Source organism: Mangifera indica, chromosome 11 (assembly GCF_011075055.1).
Source record: "Mangifera indica cultivar Alphonso chromosome 11, CATAS_Mindica_2.1, whole genome shotgun sequence".
NCBI lineage: Eukaryota > Viridiplantae > Streptophyta > Magnoliopsida > Sapindales > Anacardiaceae > Mangifera > Mangifera indica.
Genome location: NC_058147.1, coordinates 55,011 through 72,742, shown reverse-complemented (window position 1 = coordinate 72,742; position 17,732 = coordinate 55,011). Strand labels below are relative to the sequence as shown.

At 34.5% G+C, this 17,732-nt stretch overlaps 3 protein-coding genes across 3 annotated transcripts; 2 read left to right on the top strand and 1 right to left on the bottom strand.

The window, feature by feature from the left end:
- Positions 1-6,010: 6,010 nt before the first annotated feature.
- Positions 6,011-8,373, top strand: LOC123228828 (probable diphthine methyl ester synthase). Its single transcript, XM_044654289.1, has 7 exons — positions 6,011-6,018; positions 6,165-6,289; positions 6,565-6,794; positions 7,026-7,065; positions 7,174-7,265; positions 7,747-8,002; positions 8,113-8,373. Exons 3-6 carry the CDS (start codon positions 6,644-6,646, stop codon positions 7,962-7,964), a joined length of 501 nt encoding a protein of 166 aa, XP_044510224.1. The 5' UTR covers positions 6,011-6,018; positions 6,165-6,289; positions 6,565-6,643; the 3' UTR covers positions 7,965-8,002; positions 8,113-8,373.
- A 1,788-nt stretch (positions 8,374-10,161) lies between these two features.
- LOC123228826 (endoglucanase 10-like) lies at positions 10,162-13,912 on the top strand. Its single transcript, XM_044654287.1, has 6 exons — positions 10,162-10,551; positions 10,778-11,061; positions 11,272-11,706; positions 12,154-12,295; positions 12,962-13,128; positions 13,240-13,912. Exons 1-6 carry the CDS (start codon positions 10,341-10,343, stop codon positions 13,573-13,575), a joined length of 1,575 nt encoding a protein of 524 aa, XP_044510222.1. The 5' UTR covers positions 10,162-10,340; the 3' UTR covers positions 13,576-13,912.
- Positions 13,913-14,113: 201 nt separating this feature from the next.
- Positions 14,114-17,732, bottom strand: LOC123228827 (uncharacterized protein At1g76660-like). The gene is made up of 3 exons (XM_044654288.1): positions 17,427-17,732; positions 15,050-16,238; positions 14,114-14,668 (listed from the first exon to the last, which is right to left on the bottom strand). Exons 1-3 carry the CDS (start codon positions 17,463-17,465, stop codon positions 14,421-14,423), a joined length of 1,476 nt encoding a protein of 491 aa, XP_044510223.1. The 5' UTR covers positions 17,466-17,732; the 3' UTR covers positions 14,114-14,420.

The window sequence follows — 17,732 nt, the reverse complement described above, 5'->3', positions numbered from 1 at the left end:
AACGGGCTTCAAAGGTTCTTATCTCATCTCATTTGCTCTCAATTAGCCTGTTTGGTACTCCGATGCCCTTAATCTTTCATAGAACTCAAGTAAATATTATTCTATGATCCAATTGTGTTATTTAATTTCTGACTTCAATACCCCCACAAAAAGGTAAAGAGGTTGTCACTCAACTTCAGTGCTACTTTCAAACAGGTGGGGATCTGTTAAGCAAAGAAACAAGGGCCTCTTTATCCAGAAAGCCTTGGGGCTTCTCCTAAAACTGAAATATCAAATTGGGTTGATTCAAGTCAAGAGATAGAGAGTCCATAAAAAGAGAAAGTTGAGAGCCACGTGAGGTGTTTGTGATACACAAGTCACCAACTCTCTGTTGTCAAGGTTGTTATCCACATATCCAAATATGCAGGGCGTTGTTCCTAGTACCAACCCGTCTTTAAATCATCTGCCTCAAAAACACATTTCAACTGAAATTATAGAAAACATGTCAATACTGTCTTCCACTACTTGTCTTCACTCGACAGTTCTTTGTTATCCTCTCAAGCTTTCTCTAACTTCCACTGCTTTTTTCTTTGCGAGAAACCAACTGTCACCACTGTTTTATCCACAGATTAGAGCTATCGATCCTGAGAAAAACATGGTCCGTTACTTCTTGTGAAAGAATGAGTAGCCAAGTGACATTGCAGGGGAGAAACAACTCTGGTAGCATGGTGGCAGTGCAAAAAGTTTGTTAAAATTGCGGGTGGTCTAGCAACAAGATTCACAACTTTTGTTCTTTAGGAAACTTCCTAGAAGATGAGAATATAACAAAAACGTTTATGTATATATAAATTGGTTCACAAAAGCAATAATATTCGAGTCTCATTCATCAGTGCATCCTTGCTTCTACTCTTCTTGAAATTAATCATTTTCTAACTTGGTATCAGAGCAGGTCTAAGAATGATGATAGATATAACTAGCTTGAATGCTTCCCTACAGAACACATTCCTTCCTTCTACTTTCAACTTCACAGTTCCCACAAAGTTGGAGCTTAACAACTACAAAACTTAGAAGACTGAGGTTATACCTCCCATCGAAGCTAATGATTTGGAGGCCCTAATTAATGGGACAAGACCAAAACCCAACACCTTCCTCACACCAAGTCTAGGGACAGAAGAAGCCATTAACATTCCAATCCTAAATTACTTAATTTGGAAAAGAAAAGACCAAACTCTACTTGGTTGCTATTCAATATTTCAGAAGGTATACTAAAGAAGGTCTCAAATTGAAAAACCTCCTATGAGGTATAGAACACTCTAGAACATTTCTATGAGTCACAATCTCAATCTAGAATCCTACAGTTGAAAATGCAACTTCAGAACACAAGGAAGGGGCAGGTGAATGTTACTGAGTATTTTGACAAGATGAAAGACCTGGGGGATGAGTTGAATCTTGCTAGACATTTTGTCCATAAAGATGAATTGATATTATAGATTCTGGTAGGCTTAGGAATTGAGTACAAAATTGTGGTCTCTATAGCCACCTTGGAGACCATTAAGATTCAAGTGTTACATGAGAATTATTTGCATCATGTTGCTAATAAGAGTGTATGTTTCGATTATACAGAGAATTCAAAGATGATTTCTGAAGATCAACAAGAAAATGTTAGCCATGATTTTGGACTCTTGACAGATAAAAAAGGCCAAAGTTGAGCAAGGAGGAAAGATGAACAAATCCTTTTCTTTCTTTTGATTTTTTTTTTTTCACCTGAAACAACTTATTTATTTATTTGTATACATATATTTTCCCTTCTTTATGTCTTAATATGAGGTACCACTTTGATTTGAGGTACAACTTTGATTTGTGGTACAAATTTCCCCATCAGTCAAATTTGATTGGAACTTGGTAATTATAATTCAACTATGGAGTTAATTTAATCAACTAAATCTTAATATTTATAAGAAAATGTATAATATCACCAAGTCACAATTTGCAGTGTAAAAAATTTTGTTATTATTAAGACTCAGAAATATCATATCACAATTTTGGTCAAAGAACTATTTTCCATTCAAGTTTTAGTTGAAATTTAAAAGCACATCAATAACAAATAAAAAATTCAAATATTCACCTATGGACTAACTTTTGTGGTAAAACCATCATTTTAACAATAATATTTAAAAATATATAATTTTATTTTATTTTCCCCCTCAAAGTTTTGAAAATTTACTTTCACCCTATACATCAACTTTGAAAAGTCATAATTTCTCCTCTAAGGTTTGAAATTTTTAAGGTTTTTTTCTCCAGCGATTAGAGCCAACTTTCCCCACCAATCTTTTCACCGAAGACCAAAGAAGAAGGAAGGGCGACCACCCATCTTTCTTTCGATGCTCGGACAGCTACCCATTTATCATATTCGAAGGACACTTGGGCAATGTTGCATGATTTGTCGATCTCAGCCACGATGCTCGATTCAGCAATGACAAGGATGAGATGATGTTGGACGACTACGAGAGACGTTGGGACCACGACAACAGATGATTGGATGACACCAAGAAGAATCGAGCAAAAAAAGAAGAGACAATTTGCTCAAAAGATGGGGAGATGCTAGTTGAGATCCATGCCTCTAAGCGTCGGACGAAAGATGGGTGGTCTGGAAGAAGGGAGAGGGATGGTCGGACAGTATTGATTGTCTGAAAGGGAAAGGTTTGTTCGTAAAATCGAAATTCTAAGAGAAAAAGTGAATTTTTTAAAACTTAATTCTAAAAAAAAATTGCTAGTTTTCAAACTAAAGGGGAAAAATTTAATAAATTTTTAGGGTTTTATGATTTAAGGATAAAATGATAATTTTACACTTTCTTTTAATTCAAAATTTTAACAAAAATTAATTTATGGATGAGTGTTTGAATTTTGCATCTGTTATGACTGTATTTTTTAATTTAGGTTAAAATTTAGGTGAAAAACAGTCCTTCATTCCACAATTCGATTGATTACATACCGTTTATAGGAACCTTAAAAAATCTAATGAAAAATTAGCTATTTTTTAATTTGATATTTTAAAAAAGGAAAATTGTAACAGTTTCCTTTACTGACCCTGTATTGAAACCAATCTCCGGTTTACTGTGCAAAACCCATCTCTCCTACAGAGCTCGAAATCGAATTTTATAAAAGACAAAAAGGGAAGAGAATCATCTTTTAAACCATACAAAAGGCCTTTCTCTGCGACTTGGTAACTTCTTGACGTAGCATTTCCTCAACATTTTCAAACTCCTTGGCCATTTTCTGATCTGTCTTGTCCTCTGAATTAAATTGCGTCTTCGCCTTATTTTATTTTTTTAATTTCATTAAATCGGATATATATATATTAAACTTAAAATTTTAAAATTTAAAATTTATATTATATAAAACTAATTTATTTATATTAAAATTTAATCTATATATTTATATATCACTTATTTATATTACATTTGTTAAATAAAATATTTTAATTTTCAAAATTTCTGTTTAAGTGTAACTATTTAGTGTGTTGATCTACTATTTGACTCAATCAATTTTTGATTGAATATGTTATCACTTGTATAAAAAATACTTTAGAGTGTTAGATCCGTCGTTTAGTTTATGCTCTAATACTATATCGAAAATATATATTAGACTTACAAGTGTGAAGATTGAAACTCATATTACATAAAACCAATTGACTTGTATTAAAGTTCAATCTACACACTTATGTATCACTCACTTTACTCAATTTTATTATATATTAGAGTCTTTTTTTTTTTTTTGTTTGAGTTTTCAACACTCTCACTCAAGTGCAATCACTATAAGCTGTTAGATTCGCCGTTCGACTCAATTGATTTTTGGTTAAGTGTGTTGTCACTTATATTTATAAACATTTTAGATTGTTAAACTCATCGTTTGACTTAACCTATTTTTGGCTAGGTGCATGGGTACCAAAAAACTTGTTACACTAAACTGCAGATCTAACACTCTATGTGGTTGTACTTAAGCGAGGGTGTTGAAGACTAAACTCTCACATCTAATAAATGCAATAGAAGTTAGTAGTATATAAGTGTGTGGATTGAATTTTAACATAAACCAATTAATTTTGTGTAATATGAGTTTCAATCTTCACACTTGTAAGTTTAATATATATTTCTAATATGGTATTAGAGTACAACCTAAACGATAGACCTAACAGCGTAAAGTGTTCATAGTTACAAGTAACAACGCATCTAGTCAAAAACTTGGTGAGTCAAACGACAGATTTAACACTCTAGGTGACTAAAGTCTCACATATAATAAATGCAATTTAAGTGAGTGATATATAAGTGTGTAAATTACATTTAATACAAGTCAATTGGTTTTGTATAATATAGAGTTCAATCTCCACATTTATAGACTTAATATATATTTCGATATGGTATCTCAATATATATTTCAATACGATATTAACACACAAGCCAAATGACAAGTCTAACATGGTATATAAGTTTCTGGATTGGTGGTTAATATACGTCAATTGGTTTTATGTAATATGAGTTTCAATCTCTACACTTATATACTCAATATATATTTCGATATAGTATCAGAATACAAGTCAAACAACCAGTCTAACAATTTAGATGGTTGTACTTGTGCGAGAGTGTTGGAGACTAACATAAGCCAATTGATTTTGTATAATATGAGTTTCAATCTCCACACTAATAAGTTTAATATATATTATGACATAATATTAGAGCACAAGTCAAATGACAGGTCTAATAGTTTAGGTGATTACACTTAAGTGCGGGATTAGAGACTAAAGTCTTACATCTAATAAACTCAATATAAGTGAGTGTGTGACATATATGTGTGTGGGTTAGATTTTAATACAAATTAATTAGTTTTGTGTAATATGAACTTCAACTTTTACACTTATAACTCTAACATATATTTCTAACACATTTGGGTTAGTAAAGTAAGGAGATGTAGGGTTTAGCGAAAAAAGAGAAAGATGTTATACATAGTAGGTCTTGGACTCAATGACAAGAAAAACATTACTTTAAGAGGGTGTTTGGTTTGGATAATGTTTTATTACCAAAATAAATAGATTACCTTAAGGGGCGTTTGGTTTGGATAATGTTTTATTATCAAAATAAAGAGATTACCTTGAAAATAAATTATTGAGAAGATTATTAAATATAAATTATTATTACGTTTGATAAAATTTGGTAAAAATGGATAATATAAATAATTAATGTATTTGGTTAACGGTACTAAAAAAATACTAGTAAATTATTTTACTTAAATACCCTTGAATATAATTATTTTTAAATATTTTTTTATATTATTTGTTATATTAATTAAAAATAAATTTATTTTTGTCTTAAAAAATTAATAAATAATAATATAATTGTAATAAAATCAAGATTACCTGAATAATCTTTTAATACCTAAGATAAAGACAGTAATTAGATTACCACCTATATTACCTGTCACGTCAGTATTGGTAATAGAAAATTACTGTAATATTTTATTATTGACAAACCAAACAAGTTAATATAAATAATAAAAGATAGATTACAAAAATAATTTTTAAAACATTATAACCAAACGACCCTTAAAAATAGAGTACTTAAAAAATTACTGGATATAAATGATTACAATGTTTGATAAAATTTGATAAGTATAAATAATTATTGTGTTTGATTAAAAGTAATAAAAAAATATTGATAAATTATTTTACTTAAATGCCTTTGAATATAATTATTTTTAAATATTTTTAAATTATTTATTATATTAATTAAAAATAAATTTATTTTTGTATTAAAAAATTAATAAATAATAATATAATTATAATAAAATCAAGATTATTTTAATAATTTTTTAATCTCTTATACCATCATATATATTATTTTTTATATTAATATTAATAATATAATCTTTTATATTAATATTATTGAAAAATTAAATAAAATAATAAAAAATAGATTATGTTGAGGCCCTTCAATCATTGGAATCAAACCGCGTATAAGAGGTACAGACGCAGCTTGAAAATGCGAGAAGGTTTATATTGAAGCCTACACTTCTCTTCTCTCTTTCGGTCTTTCTGCGGATGGAATTTCCACTCTGGCATTTTCAAATTTCACCGTTCTTTCACTTCATACTTTTTATTGCTTCCTCTAAACCCCTAAACTTTTTTCTTTGGTCAGGAAAAGCTATATGGAACTCCAGTTGCCGTAGCTGATAGAGAAACGGTAGAAGAGAAGGCAGATGTTATTCTCTCTGAAGCTCGACTCTCTGACGTGACTTTTCTGGTTGTTGGTGATCCATTTGGGTATTCTAAATTGCTTTTCATTTCTTCATTACTGGAATGTGTAATATTTTTAAGTGCTTGACAAATGCCTCAAGTGGCTAAATTATGTTTTCCCTTGAATATGAATTAGGATTGTATTGTAGTCATTTGTATGTTTTGGTGGAGCTTGGTTTGAAATTTTATTTGGGATCTTCTCTACTTTATGCCGGGCTTGTCTCTTTCTATGTTTTGTGGGTTTTTCTTCATCAACTCATTATTTCTTGCTTTCAAAGCTTCTTATATGGTTTGGGGTGCAGAGCCACAACACATAGTGATTTGGTTGTGCGAGCCAAGAAGTTGGGGGTTCAGGTCCAGGTCGTTTATAATGCATCAGTGATGAATGCAGTTGGAATTTGCGGGTTACAACTCTACCGCTATGGAGAGACAGTTTCCATTCCATTTTTTACTGAAACTTGGAGACCTGATAGCTTTTATGAGAAAATTCAGAGAAATCGTTCTCTTGGATTGCACACCTTCTGCTTGTTAGGTGAGCTTTTCTTCTGTTCTTCCCGATAAACGTGAAGCAGTTAGTAATTTGTCTTATACATTTCTTCTGTTCTCTTGGATATATATGTAGTAATAACACCGATGATTCACATCTTAAAGCTATTCTTGTTTCTTCATGGGTTACGGCTTCTTTTCTGATCTGTTAAAGATACCGAATCATAAGTCTTATACATTTATAGCAAAAGCTCACAATTTTTTTTTGTCATTGCAGATATACGCGTCAAAGAACCTTCCTTTGAATCTTTGTGCAGGTCTTTGTTGACTTATAGCATAGGAGTACTATATAATGCTTCTTATCATTCATGCAGTTCTACATTGTACTAATTACATTTTTTGGTTTACCTGTTGAACTTCTTCAGGGGAAAGAAGCAATATGAACCGCCCAGATTTATGACAATAAAAACTGCTATTGAGCAGCTTTTGGAGGTTGAGCAAATTAGAGGAGAATCTGGTAAGTATCATGAATTACAATTACCTCAATATTTTTATTAAAGATTCCCTTTTTAAGTTAAAACTTTTGGTCCAATTAACAAGTTTGGTGAACTGTATAGTGGAGCTCAAAATGTAAATGAATAGGATCATGATAGTCTTGTTGATAATATTTTTTAATTTCATCTTTTGGTTATGTGAAAATATATCCAAAATATATCTACTATGAAAGATGCTTTGGATTCATTTGTTCAGTCTGTTTTTCTTTAATGTGTTCTCAATGCGGGTTTTGTTGTTTGGGTATCATACCCTCTGGATGTATGACAATCATATATTGCGGGCAGCGTAGCTGCTTCTATATTTTCATCTGCTGAAATTATGAATTGCATTGCAATTATATCTCAGATTTGCTATGTTTTAAAATTTTAGTTTTAAAGTAGAAGACACAATCATTTGTACGAATTCTAGCATTGATTTTCTCCTTTTTCTTCTTCTTTTGGAAGCATTCAACGAAGACACTGATTGTGTGGGGTTTGCTCGGCTTGGCTGTGAGGATCAGATGATTGTTGCTGGTACAATGGTGCAACTTCAGATGGTTGATTTTGGAGCACCTTTACATTGTCTAGTTATTGTAGGCAAGACACATCCAGTGGAAGAAGAAATGCTAGATTTTTACAAGCTGAAAGATGATATTCATCCAAACAACAATGTGACTGCTTGATTTTTACCAGGAGATGATACATATACACAAATGGATAGGTAAATACTGGTTTCTTTCTGATTCTTATGTTTTAACTACTACTGTGTTGTGCTTCTTAGAAACAGAAGAGAACCTAGCATGTAGTAGTTCAATTTACCCTTTTATGCAGGCCATTGTTCGAATTAGCAGTAGCAAATAGAGCAGGAAGAATAATTTCTATATTTTGGGGGGAGGATATGAGGGTGGCAAAGAGGAAATCATATTTATCAATTAATGAAAGAAAAAATGTGAACATTCCATTTTTTGGTCTGCAACTTTATGATTTGTTTGAAGTCCTGCAGCCTAATAAGTGTGCAGTCCTTTTTAAGTTCTGATGTATCACAAAGTTTTCTTTCTCAATTTAATTGGTTCTATATTAGTTTTTGGATTCTGACTTGTTTTTCAAGATTATTATGTTTATTGAATGACATTAGTAAATGATCTTTTATACTACTAAGTTTTGGTGGCATGAGTCTAATGTTGAACATTCTATAGGGCTTATGTTAGTGCTAATAATGAAGTGCTCAATATAACTAAACAGAAAAGGGCTTAAGACGATTTTAAATTGAATGTTTGTTGATTAGAGGTGGATTTGAGTCAAGTTAGTTTTGGTTTGGTTCGAATGAGTAGAGCTCAAGCTGAAAAAAGATTAACTTATTGAGCTTGAGTTTAGTTTGAGATCAATGTCTTGTCGAGGTCGTTGCATCAAAGTTTGTATTGTCTGTGGCTTTTGTTGCTCTCTAATAATTCTTTTTTTTCTTTGCAATTCTTCTCTTTCTATAATGTTACTGTTTACTAACTCGAGTGAGTGGAGTCCGAATTTGAGCTGGTACTTGTTTGGGTTCAACCTGATTCGAATCCATTCTTATCACTGTTTTTTTTTTTTTTTTTCTGTAGTAAATGGTCCTGTTAGCAAATTGCTTTGACTTGTTGAGAAAGCAAGATGTGTAGTAGTCCCCTCTCGCAAAGTATTATCGGATCTGAAAGTAATTTTGACCAAGAATACTGCAATTTACATGGTCGAAAGGCGTTTTCAGTGTTGGACAGTCATATCTCACATGCTCAGTTTATAAATGAACAACTAGAAGCTTCAAAATTGCATGTTTGTGCATATGAACTTGATTTCATTGCTAAAAAGTCCTGTATCTTTGATGCCACAATGAACAAGCCAGCTATGCCGAAATAAACTGTTGCAAGATTCTTTACACTTCAAAAACGCCCAAACTGCATCCCCAAATTAAACTACATGCGGTTATATTCTTACCACACTTCTTGCAACCAGGTTACCTTTCAAAGATACGTAGGTTTCCCTTGGGTTGAGATTATCAAAGAGGTACAAGGCTGCAAAGTATAGTTGTTCCTAAATGGTTTTTTTCATCTCATCCAGTGCTTTAATGCAATTGGTTGTACCCTCTCCTCAGCTTTGATCAGGCAGCAACCATCTCTGACATGGCTCTGGCCTGGCTTTAAGTATTTCTTGATCTCTGCACCTTTGACCCAAAAAAGTCGGTGTTTCAGATGGCCTTTTTCTCGAGATGATGGTTTCAGCCACCGGGACTGAATTTAAAATCACGTTATTATTATTATTTATTCTCTTCTCGGATGATCTATTTTCTTACAAAATATGTTGCAGGTAGTCTTAAATGGGTCGGCAAATGAAATGCTATACAACTTTCTGTTGCCTCTGCATTTTTGGCTACTCTATATGGTGACTAATTACATGGAAACATCAGAAGATAAAAAGCTAACATTTAAAGAAAAACCTTTCACACCGCAAATGAAATGCTATTCAACAGGGCAAATTAATTAAAGGAATTTATTTTTCTTTTTATCTACTTTTATTCATATAAATAAAGAAATATCTTCTTCATAAATTATCTAATGGAATGGTAACAGTGTGCCTAGCGCAAGAGCAATCTACTATACAATAATGAAGGGGATTGGGATGGGCTCTGAATAAAATTAAGAAAACTAAGGGAATGGGATGGGCTTGGAACAGGATCAAAAACCAAAAAGGGTCCAACCTCAAGGATGTAGACTCTGCAACTGGAACTGGACTACCTTGCTTAAGATCAAAGGTGAGTCGGTGAGCAGTCCAATCCAAATCTCACTGGACAGCTTCAATCCCTTTCTTCTACCTTGCTTGACTAGTGGCATTTCAGTCATTCATTCTGTTGGAAAAAACCCAATTTATCCCGCGTGAATGACACCGTCGGTGTCCAAAGAAACAACTGTAAAAACATATTTATGTGTAATTTTTGTGATTTGGCCAGATCCAGCTGCCACTCGCATTTCACTGCCTCTGCTTTGTTGGATGCCAACATTTTAGATCTGATAGCTTGACGCCATTGTGAGAAAATGGGCGACAAATCAAAGTCCAGGGGCTGCTTCGGGTGGTTCTTGGTAATAGTCATATTAGCTCTGGTTGTCGGCGCTATTGTTTACACATTAAAGAAGAAAACTAGCCACTCCAGTAAGCCAGCTCCGGTTCCCGGTCCCCCCGGCGCCGTTGAAAAGAAGTATGCCGAGGCACTTCAAACTGCAATGCAGTTCTTCGATGTACAAAAATGTAAATTTTTCGCAACCTTCTTCCTTATAATTTTATTTTCTAGTTAAATGTAGTATGCACTTCTGTTAGAGATTTAAGTTCTTCTTGAACTAGCTCGTATCCACATAAAAATCTAAATTTGATTATTTTAGATTGACAGTTTATGCATTGGATATTACTGAAATTGTTACCATGATTGTTGGACGGTTTAATCAATGTATTTGGTATTAATTGGGGTTGATTTTAGCTGGTAAGTTAGAAAATAACAAAATATCGTGGAGAGGAGATTCAGCACTCAATGACGGAAGTGAAGCACGTTTGGATCTCTCGAAAGGCATGTACGATGCTGGAGATCACATGAAGTTTGGATTTCCAATGGCTTTTACCGCTACAGTATTGTCATGGACCATCCTTGAGTATGGAGATCAGATGGAGGCTGTAGATCAGTTGAAATCTGCCCAAGATTCTCTAAAGTGGATCACTGACTACCTTATCAATGCTCATCCTTCTGCTAACGTGCTTTATGTTCAGGTTGCTATATTCTTTTGCTCCCATCTGCTGCTTATGTGTCTACATCTGCGTTTATTCACCTTCATTCTTGTTTTTTCATTCACTTTGCAGGATTTTGCATAATTTAATTTGAACATCAACATCAGCTGAAGTTTAAATCAAGAAAATGTACTATTATAATAAATCTATCATTGAACTATGTCTTATGTCCGAACTTCAATTTTGAGCCAGGTAGGTGATCCTGATAAAGACCATAAATGTTGGGAGAGGCCTGAGTCCATGACCGAGAAGAGGCCACTCACTCAGGTTAACACATCTTCTCCTGGATCAGATGTTGCAGCTGAAACTGCAGCAGCCATGGCTTCAGCATCTCTGGTGTTCAAGGGTGACTCAACATATTCAAGCACACTTCTGAGGCATGCTAAAGAGTTGTTTACTTTTGCTGACAAATATAGAGGTTCTTACAGTGACAGCATTCGCCAAGTCCAAAATTATTACAATTCAACAGGATATGGAGATGAGCTTTTATGGGCAGCTAGCTGGCTCTACCATGCAACAGGGGACAAATCCTACCTCCGATACGTGACTGGGCAGAATGGAAAAGATTTTGCTGATTGGGAAAGTCCAACCTGGTTTAGTTGGGATAACAAGCTTGCAGGAGTGCAGGTATATTTTTTGCCTTTGGTGGACATGCAATTGCCTTCGATGAACAATGTCTCCACTCAATCACGGCAAAAACACAAAAGTGATTGGAGTATCAAAAGTTATTCAAAAGTCTTCCATTTTTTACTTTCTGTACATCTTCTCATGTCTGAACTCTGTGATGAGGGTAACACCCTCACAGAAGTTGTGGTTGGAACTGTAATTTCTCTTGTAGAATGCAAACCACCATTATAAGTCTGCCATTTTTTTCAAATATTGGCATAGGCTTTGATTTACTTGATATTTAAGTAAGTCCAAAGCATATATAACAGCCTGGTCACGCTCTTTCCAACTAATACTGTCATGGCAATCAAGTAATGGTTGGGACCTTATTCTGTAAACTGTAATTTTGAGAAGTTGTGGAAAACAATGTGACTTTTAATTCTGCTTCTACTTGTAACACTGCTGCAGGTTTTATTATCCAGATTGAGCTTCTTTCAGGCCAAGGACACCTCAGATAATTCTGGCCTTCAAATGTACAGGAAAACAGCTGATGCTGTTATGTGCGGTCTTCTACCAAAATCTCCAACGGCCACAACCAGCAGAACAGATGGTAATATTCTTCTTGAATGCTATTAATTGTACCAATTGTATTTTAAACTCATTTTGTGATACATTTCTGTGATGTAACACTAGATTGCTTACTTTGACTACGAAAATTGTGTCAGATGTGAGAATTTTCACTAAAATTATATCTTTCTGGTGCAAATTTTTAAGAGTATGTCATATTTAAGAGGCTCTAATCTTCAATTCCTGCCCATCAATTACAATTTGATATCTGTGGGTCAATGTTCTTTATATTAATGCTTGCTTCAATTAACTTATGGCATTCCCTGGTGTTTCCTACTCCCCCAAACCCATATATGAAATACATGCATGAATTTGCAAAAATAATGGTTTTTTCCAAATATAGCTTAATAGCATACAGTGCATCAATAATCCTTGATAGTGCTTGCAATTTGGGTAGTTGAAAGCTTAAGCAGGAGAAATATTCAAACAGTTAACATATTGGGACCAACTAGGTATTAAAAAAAGTTTTCAGTACCAACTACATTCAAAGACTTTATACCTTATTTTTACGGCCCAAATTTGTTGCACTACCATTTCCTGTAATGGTTATATATGCACCCTGGGCAGGTTTTAGAGAAATTTTAATTTCTATCCTCCAGTATCCTTCCTAGATTATTTTTTCTCACTATCAAGGTCTTTTTCACTGTAGGTGGACTTATATGGATCAGTCAATGGAACTCTCTGCAGCATCCCGTTGCTTCTGCATTTTTAGCTTCGCTATACAGTGATTACATGCTAACATCACAAACTGCAGAGCTAACCTGTAGCGGACATTCTTTCAAGCCATCAGATCTTCGGGACTTTGCCAAAGATCAGGTATAATTTGTATGATTGTCACACAGACGCAATAGAGTTTAAAATGCTAAAATGAAACTAGTTAGGATAGTCTCATTTGTCCCTAGTCTGATTATGTAAAATTTTTTCCAGGCTGATTATGTTTTGGGTGACAATCATATGAAGATGAGCTATCTTGTGGGCTATGGAAACAAATTCCCACAGTATGTGCACCATAGGGGAGCATCCATCCCAGTTGATGCAACAACTGGCTGTACTGATGGCTTCCAGTGGCTTGAGTCAACAAAACCAAATCCAAATGTAGCAGTTGGTGGACTTGTGGGTGGGCCCTTCCTAAATGAAACATATATTGATTCCCGGAACAACTCCATGCAAGGAGAACCTAGCACCTATAACGGTGCTTTAATTGTTGGGCTACTATCAAGTCTAGTCACCACCTCTTCCGCAGTTCAGTCCTTAAATACATAAGACATTGTTTTGTAAGATTGTTTTACCTGTAACAGTACCACTACCAGTACCACGCTGGAATGTGTATGTTTAAAAAAAAAAAAATCTGTTTTTTAGGTTTGGCTTTTACTTATAGGTATAGGTTGAAGGTTAAGCATGTTGAGCCTTTATATGATGTGGTTAGGGTGTGTTAAACACTTCATATGAGCACAAGCGATTGAAGCTATTTGCAGCTAAAGGTTGCGTTCTATCTTCAATTGCCATAAGTCATTATTCAGGTATTAGCCTTTATATGTAACACTTTCAAATATTTTGTTCCAAATTGCTTGCAGAATTGAAGTGAATAACTTTACACTCATGAACCAGTATATTTGATTACATACAGCTTGTCTCTTCGTCCATGTTCATTTGCGTCAGCATCAACAATCATGAGCCTATTAAGAATAGTATATAGAAACTTAATTTTTATACAAATTCTTGTAACAGTCATAAACCATTTGTGTCTAAGCAAGCACTTTGGATTCAATTTATTGTGCATAAATGATATACTTTGGAAATATTAAATATCAAATGGTAGATGCACCATACATATAAATGCTTAGATGCATCACATTTACATATGTAGCTTGTAGAGAAGTAAAATGTGTAGGACCACAGAAAAAACACTCATCAAGCAGCTAGCATCAGGCTACATCTGAGAGAGAGAGAGAGCAAGAGCAGAAGAAATGGTTAGATCGCAGGTTAAGATCATTCCATCTATCACAAAGATCTCCAAACACAAAAGTTTGACCAAAAAAAAAAAAAAAAACAGCAAATTAATACATATGGAAACAACTGATAAAATGTTTCTGTTTCTGGCCTGATCTTCAGTCATGCCATGCAAAATCTCCTCTACCTTCTCTTAAGCTTCTTCCTCTCCTATAGTCAATTTCTGCATCAGAACTTGACATACCCAGGTGATATTTTCTGCTGATTCTAGATGATGACCCCATCTTGGAAAATATGTCTTCTTCTTCAGTGAGAATATGATTACCAGGTCTGCTTGACCCAGAGACATCAGTAGGTTTCCTTCTTGGTTTATTCTCTACGTTGTGCAATGAAAGACTATAATTGCCTGCAGGAACTCAATAACAGAAAGGAGATTAATGAAGGATGAATTTGAAAACCATAAGAAGACTACAGTTGGAATATAAAGTCAGGCAAAGTGATTCATCATATTTCAAAGAAACCAATGTAACTGGCCGATGATTCCACATTCAATAAAATCTAGGTTGCATGCACAAAAATGCTCCACATTACTAGCATCAAAAGAACTGAATTAAACACATGATAAGGTAGAATATGGTGTGCTATTCATTACTGACCCCAGGATATAAATTATTGAAGCTTATTGAAGGCTGCTTCTCTAAGACCCAAAATTTTCTTTTACTTCCTCTTGCAATGGCTTCTCACAAACAGATAGATGGTAAATTTAGATCAAGTCATGATAGTTCACCTTTATATACATCGCATGATATTGTTAGGTCATTGTGTTCACCAGCATCAATATCTGTGTCTGATCTATGGCTTTTCTGACTCACGAATTTTGTCTCTGTTCTCTCTGTGTTTAGCCCGTCTTCCAACATGCTAGATTTTACACTTACCTCAAATGCAGGTTTATCTGAGGTAAAAGGTGTCATGGTAAACGAATCTTCCATTATGTCAGCAGAAATCTCAACATACTGAGTAGTAGAGATGATTTCATCCGCACTGAATCCAAATGAAGCTCTGTAAGCTTCAAGTTCTTCAACATCTTGCTTGGGGCTTTTGGTGTGCCTGTTCTGGTGACCATTTGCACCACTGGAGTAAACATCTGAATCCTTGGACACACTTAACCTTCCACCAGTATGAGGAAATGGTGGATTATGATCCAGATAGAACTGTGCAAATGTTGCAGGACAGAAAAAGTTTGTATCTTGAGAGACTCTAGAGCCACCAGTGGTGTCATGCCCATAGAGTCTACCAGAACCACTTCTTGAATATTTGCCATTCTGGGGAGAAACTGAAGGATCCCAGTGAGAAGGGAAGTCTCGTTCAGGAAAGGATGATGATAGGTTTTCAACAGAAGTCCCTGAAATAGGTGATATGAGACTGCTAGCTGGACTTCCAGGATAAAGTGAATATGTTGCTTGAAGATCATTTGCAGCAATATAATTTGACTTTTCAGTACTTTTTAGATCCATCGAAGATGTCAGGAACCGAGCAAAAGGCACATCTGGTGAAGAGGGAGTAGTGAGATGTGCCAACTCTGGGGGTGGCGTGAGAGGAGCAGTGGATGGCTCAGTTGTGAAAGTGGAGAAAACAGGAGGTGAAACCAATTGTGTTTCATGGGCATACGGGCCAGTGGCAAACATTGTGGATGAAGGACCTCCAGGTGAATTAGCAGATAATGACAAGAAACAACTGGGTGACTGCACGGTTGAAGGGAGTGCAGAATTTGTAAAAGACGCTGGTGAAGAAGGCGGAGCTAGAAGTGATGGAGCTAGTGTTGTAGCTTGATTGGTCAGCCCAGCAGCTTGAGGTCCATTCGGCTGGACCGCAGAGGCATTGCCTTCTGGCATACGAGATGCAGGCACAATACGCTTTCCACCTTTCTGTGTCCCAAAACAAGACAAAGCTCCCAAGCATCCTCCCCATCTTTTTCGCTGTCAAAAAAGTCAAGAACTATTCAAACTGCCTTGCCCAACAAAGACAGAATAATCAAACCAATACCATACTCCCTAAAAATACTTTTTATATTCAGCTGGAAAGCCTTTCCTCATAATGTGCAGATTTCAGAAATTCAAGGCTAATTTCATATTTTATATACAAGCAAGACCTACTTATACATGCAAGTCAACTTTGCAATATATGAAACTAAGATACACAAAAGGTTGAAAGGTTCCAAAATCATTGATATGAAATCTACAGCTTATAAATTATACTTATGTCATGATAAAAGATATAACAAATGGAACATTTTTTCAATTACGGCTTTCAATAACCTAAATGTACATAGCAAATCATAGGATCTCAGCATACCCTTTGGTTAGTCAGGTGTTAAGTTTATTGGAGATATAATTCAGTCCAAGTTTGTGATAACAAATGACAGATGGCAATGCACAACAAAGAGTAACACTACAAATCCTATACAGTATTCCCAAATTTCAAATCTTATGTATGTCCCATCCTATGTGATATCAGCATGTAGCTTACCATTTACAAGTTTTTAATCTATAGGATGGCGTTTCACTTGGGACGGAAATTTTGGGACTACTTGATGTGTTTTGCTCTCACGGATATCACATTTGGGATGCTACTTCGATGTGTTTTGCTTTTAGAAATATCCCGTTAATATAATATGAGATAACAGTAGCTAAACCAAGTGTAGAATTGATGAAATACTCATAGGATATATTTTTCTTCAAATGCCCTTTAATGTTACTATGTTCAGATGAAGACGAATATGCAAAAGGACTAGCCAATTGTTCCACTTCGAAACCCAGAAAAGAGATTACATAGAATCCTAGTGGTAAGGTGACTATGTGTTCCAGAGGTTCATTCAAAAGCTGAAGTAATTTTACAATTTTTGTTCGCATTAGATCTAAATAAGAGTTGGAAACTATAGTTGAAGACTGTCTAGTCCAGATGAGAAATTAGGAAAGAGGAAAATTATTAAGTTGACTTGGTAAAAATGCCCATGATTGAAATAGAAAATGAAAGGTAAAATGTAGAGGAAAAATAATAATAATAACATAGATCAAATGAGTTGAAAGGAGAATTTGACAGATCTGAATAAGAAGAAAAAGAAAAGGCCAGATCTGGGATTAAAATTGAAGAAGGAGAGAGCATACCCTTTCCTGCTGAGGGAATCTGTTCTGCTCAGACCCCATTACTGAATACTCAGAGAGTTGAGTTGAGTTGATTTGGATGGTGGTGCAGTAGCAGTAGTTTAATCTTCAACCTTGAAACACAATCTCACATTTCTTGTTTAAGATTACAGAAAAGAAAAGGAATGAGATTAAACCAATCCTTGCTTTTTAAAGGAACTTTAACCAGAAGCTGACACCATGTAGATTTTGCCATTCAAGAGAGAGAAAAAGATCCATTTAATATTATTTTTGATTAATTAATACAAATCCAAGGACAAGGAAAGACAA

Excerpts from the sequence above, each read along its gene's own strand:
- LOC123228827 (XM_044654288.1), bottom strand. The coding sequence starts at position 17,465 with ATGGGGTCTGAGCAGAACAGATTCCCTCAGCAGGAAAGG. Across the intron at positions 16,239-17,426 it reads GATTCCCTCAGCAGGAAAGG|CGAAAAAGATGGGGAGGATG; the intron begins GTATGCTCTCTC and ends CTTTTTTGACAG. Across the intron at positions 14,669-15,049 it reads ATCATGCGATGTATATAAAG|GCAATTATAGTCTTTCATTG; the intron begins GTGAACTATCAT and ends GAGTTCCTGCAG.
- LOC123228828 (XM_044654289.1), top strand. The coding sequence starts at position 6,644 with ATGAATGCAGTTGGAATTTGCGGGTTACAACTCTACCGCTATGGAGAG. Across the intron at positions 6,795-7,025 it reads GCACACCTTCTGCTTGTTAG|ATATACGCGTCAAAGAACCT; the intron begins GTGAGCTTTTCT and ends TTGTCATTGCAG. Across the intron at positions 7,266-7,746 it reads GCAAATTAGAGGAGAATCTG|CATTCAACGAAGACACTGAT; the intron begins GTAAGTATCATG and ends TTCTTTTGGAAG.
- LOC123228826 (XM_044654287.1), top strand. The coding sequence starts at position 10,341 with ATGGGCGACAAATCAAAGTCCAGGGGCTGCTTCGGGTGGTTCTTGGTA. Across the intron at positions 10,552-10,777 it reads GTTCTTCGATGTACAAAAAT|CTGGTAAGTTAGAAAATAAC; the intron begins GTAAATTTTTCG and ends GGTTGATTTTAG. Across the intron at positions 12,296-12,961 it reads CACAACCAGCAGAACAGATG|GTGGACTTATATGGATCAGT; the intron begins GTAATATTCTTC and ends TTTTCACTGTAG.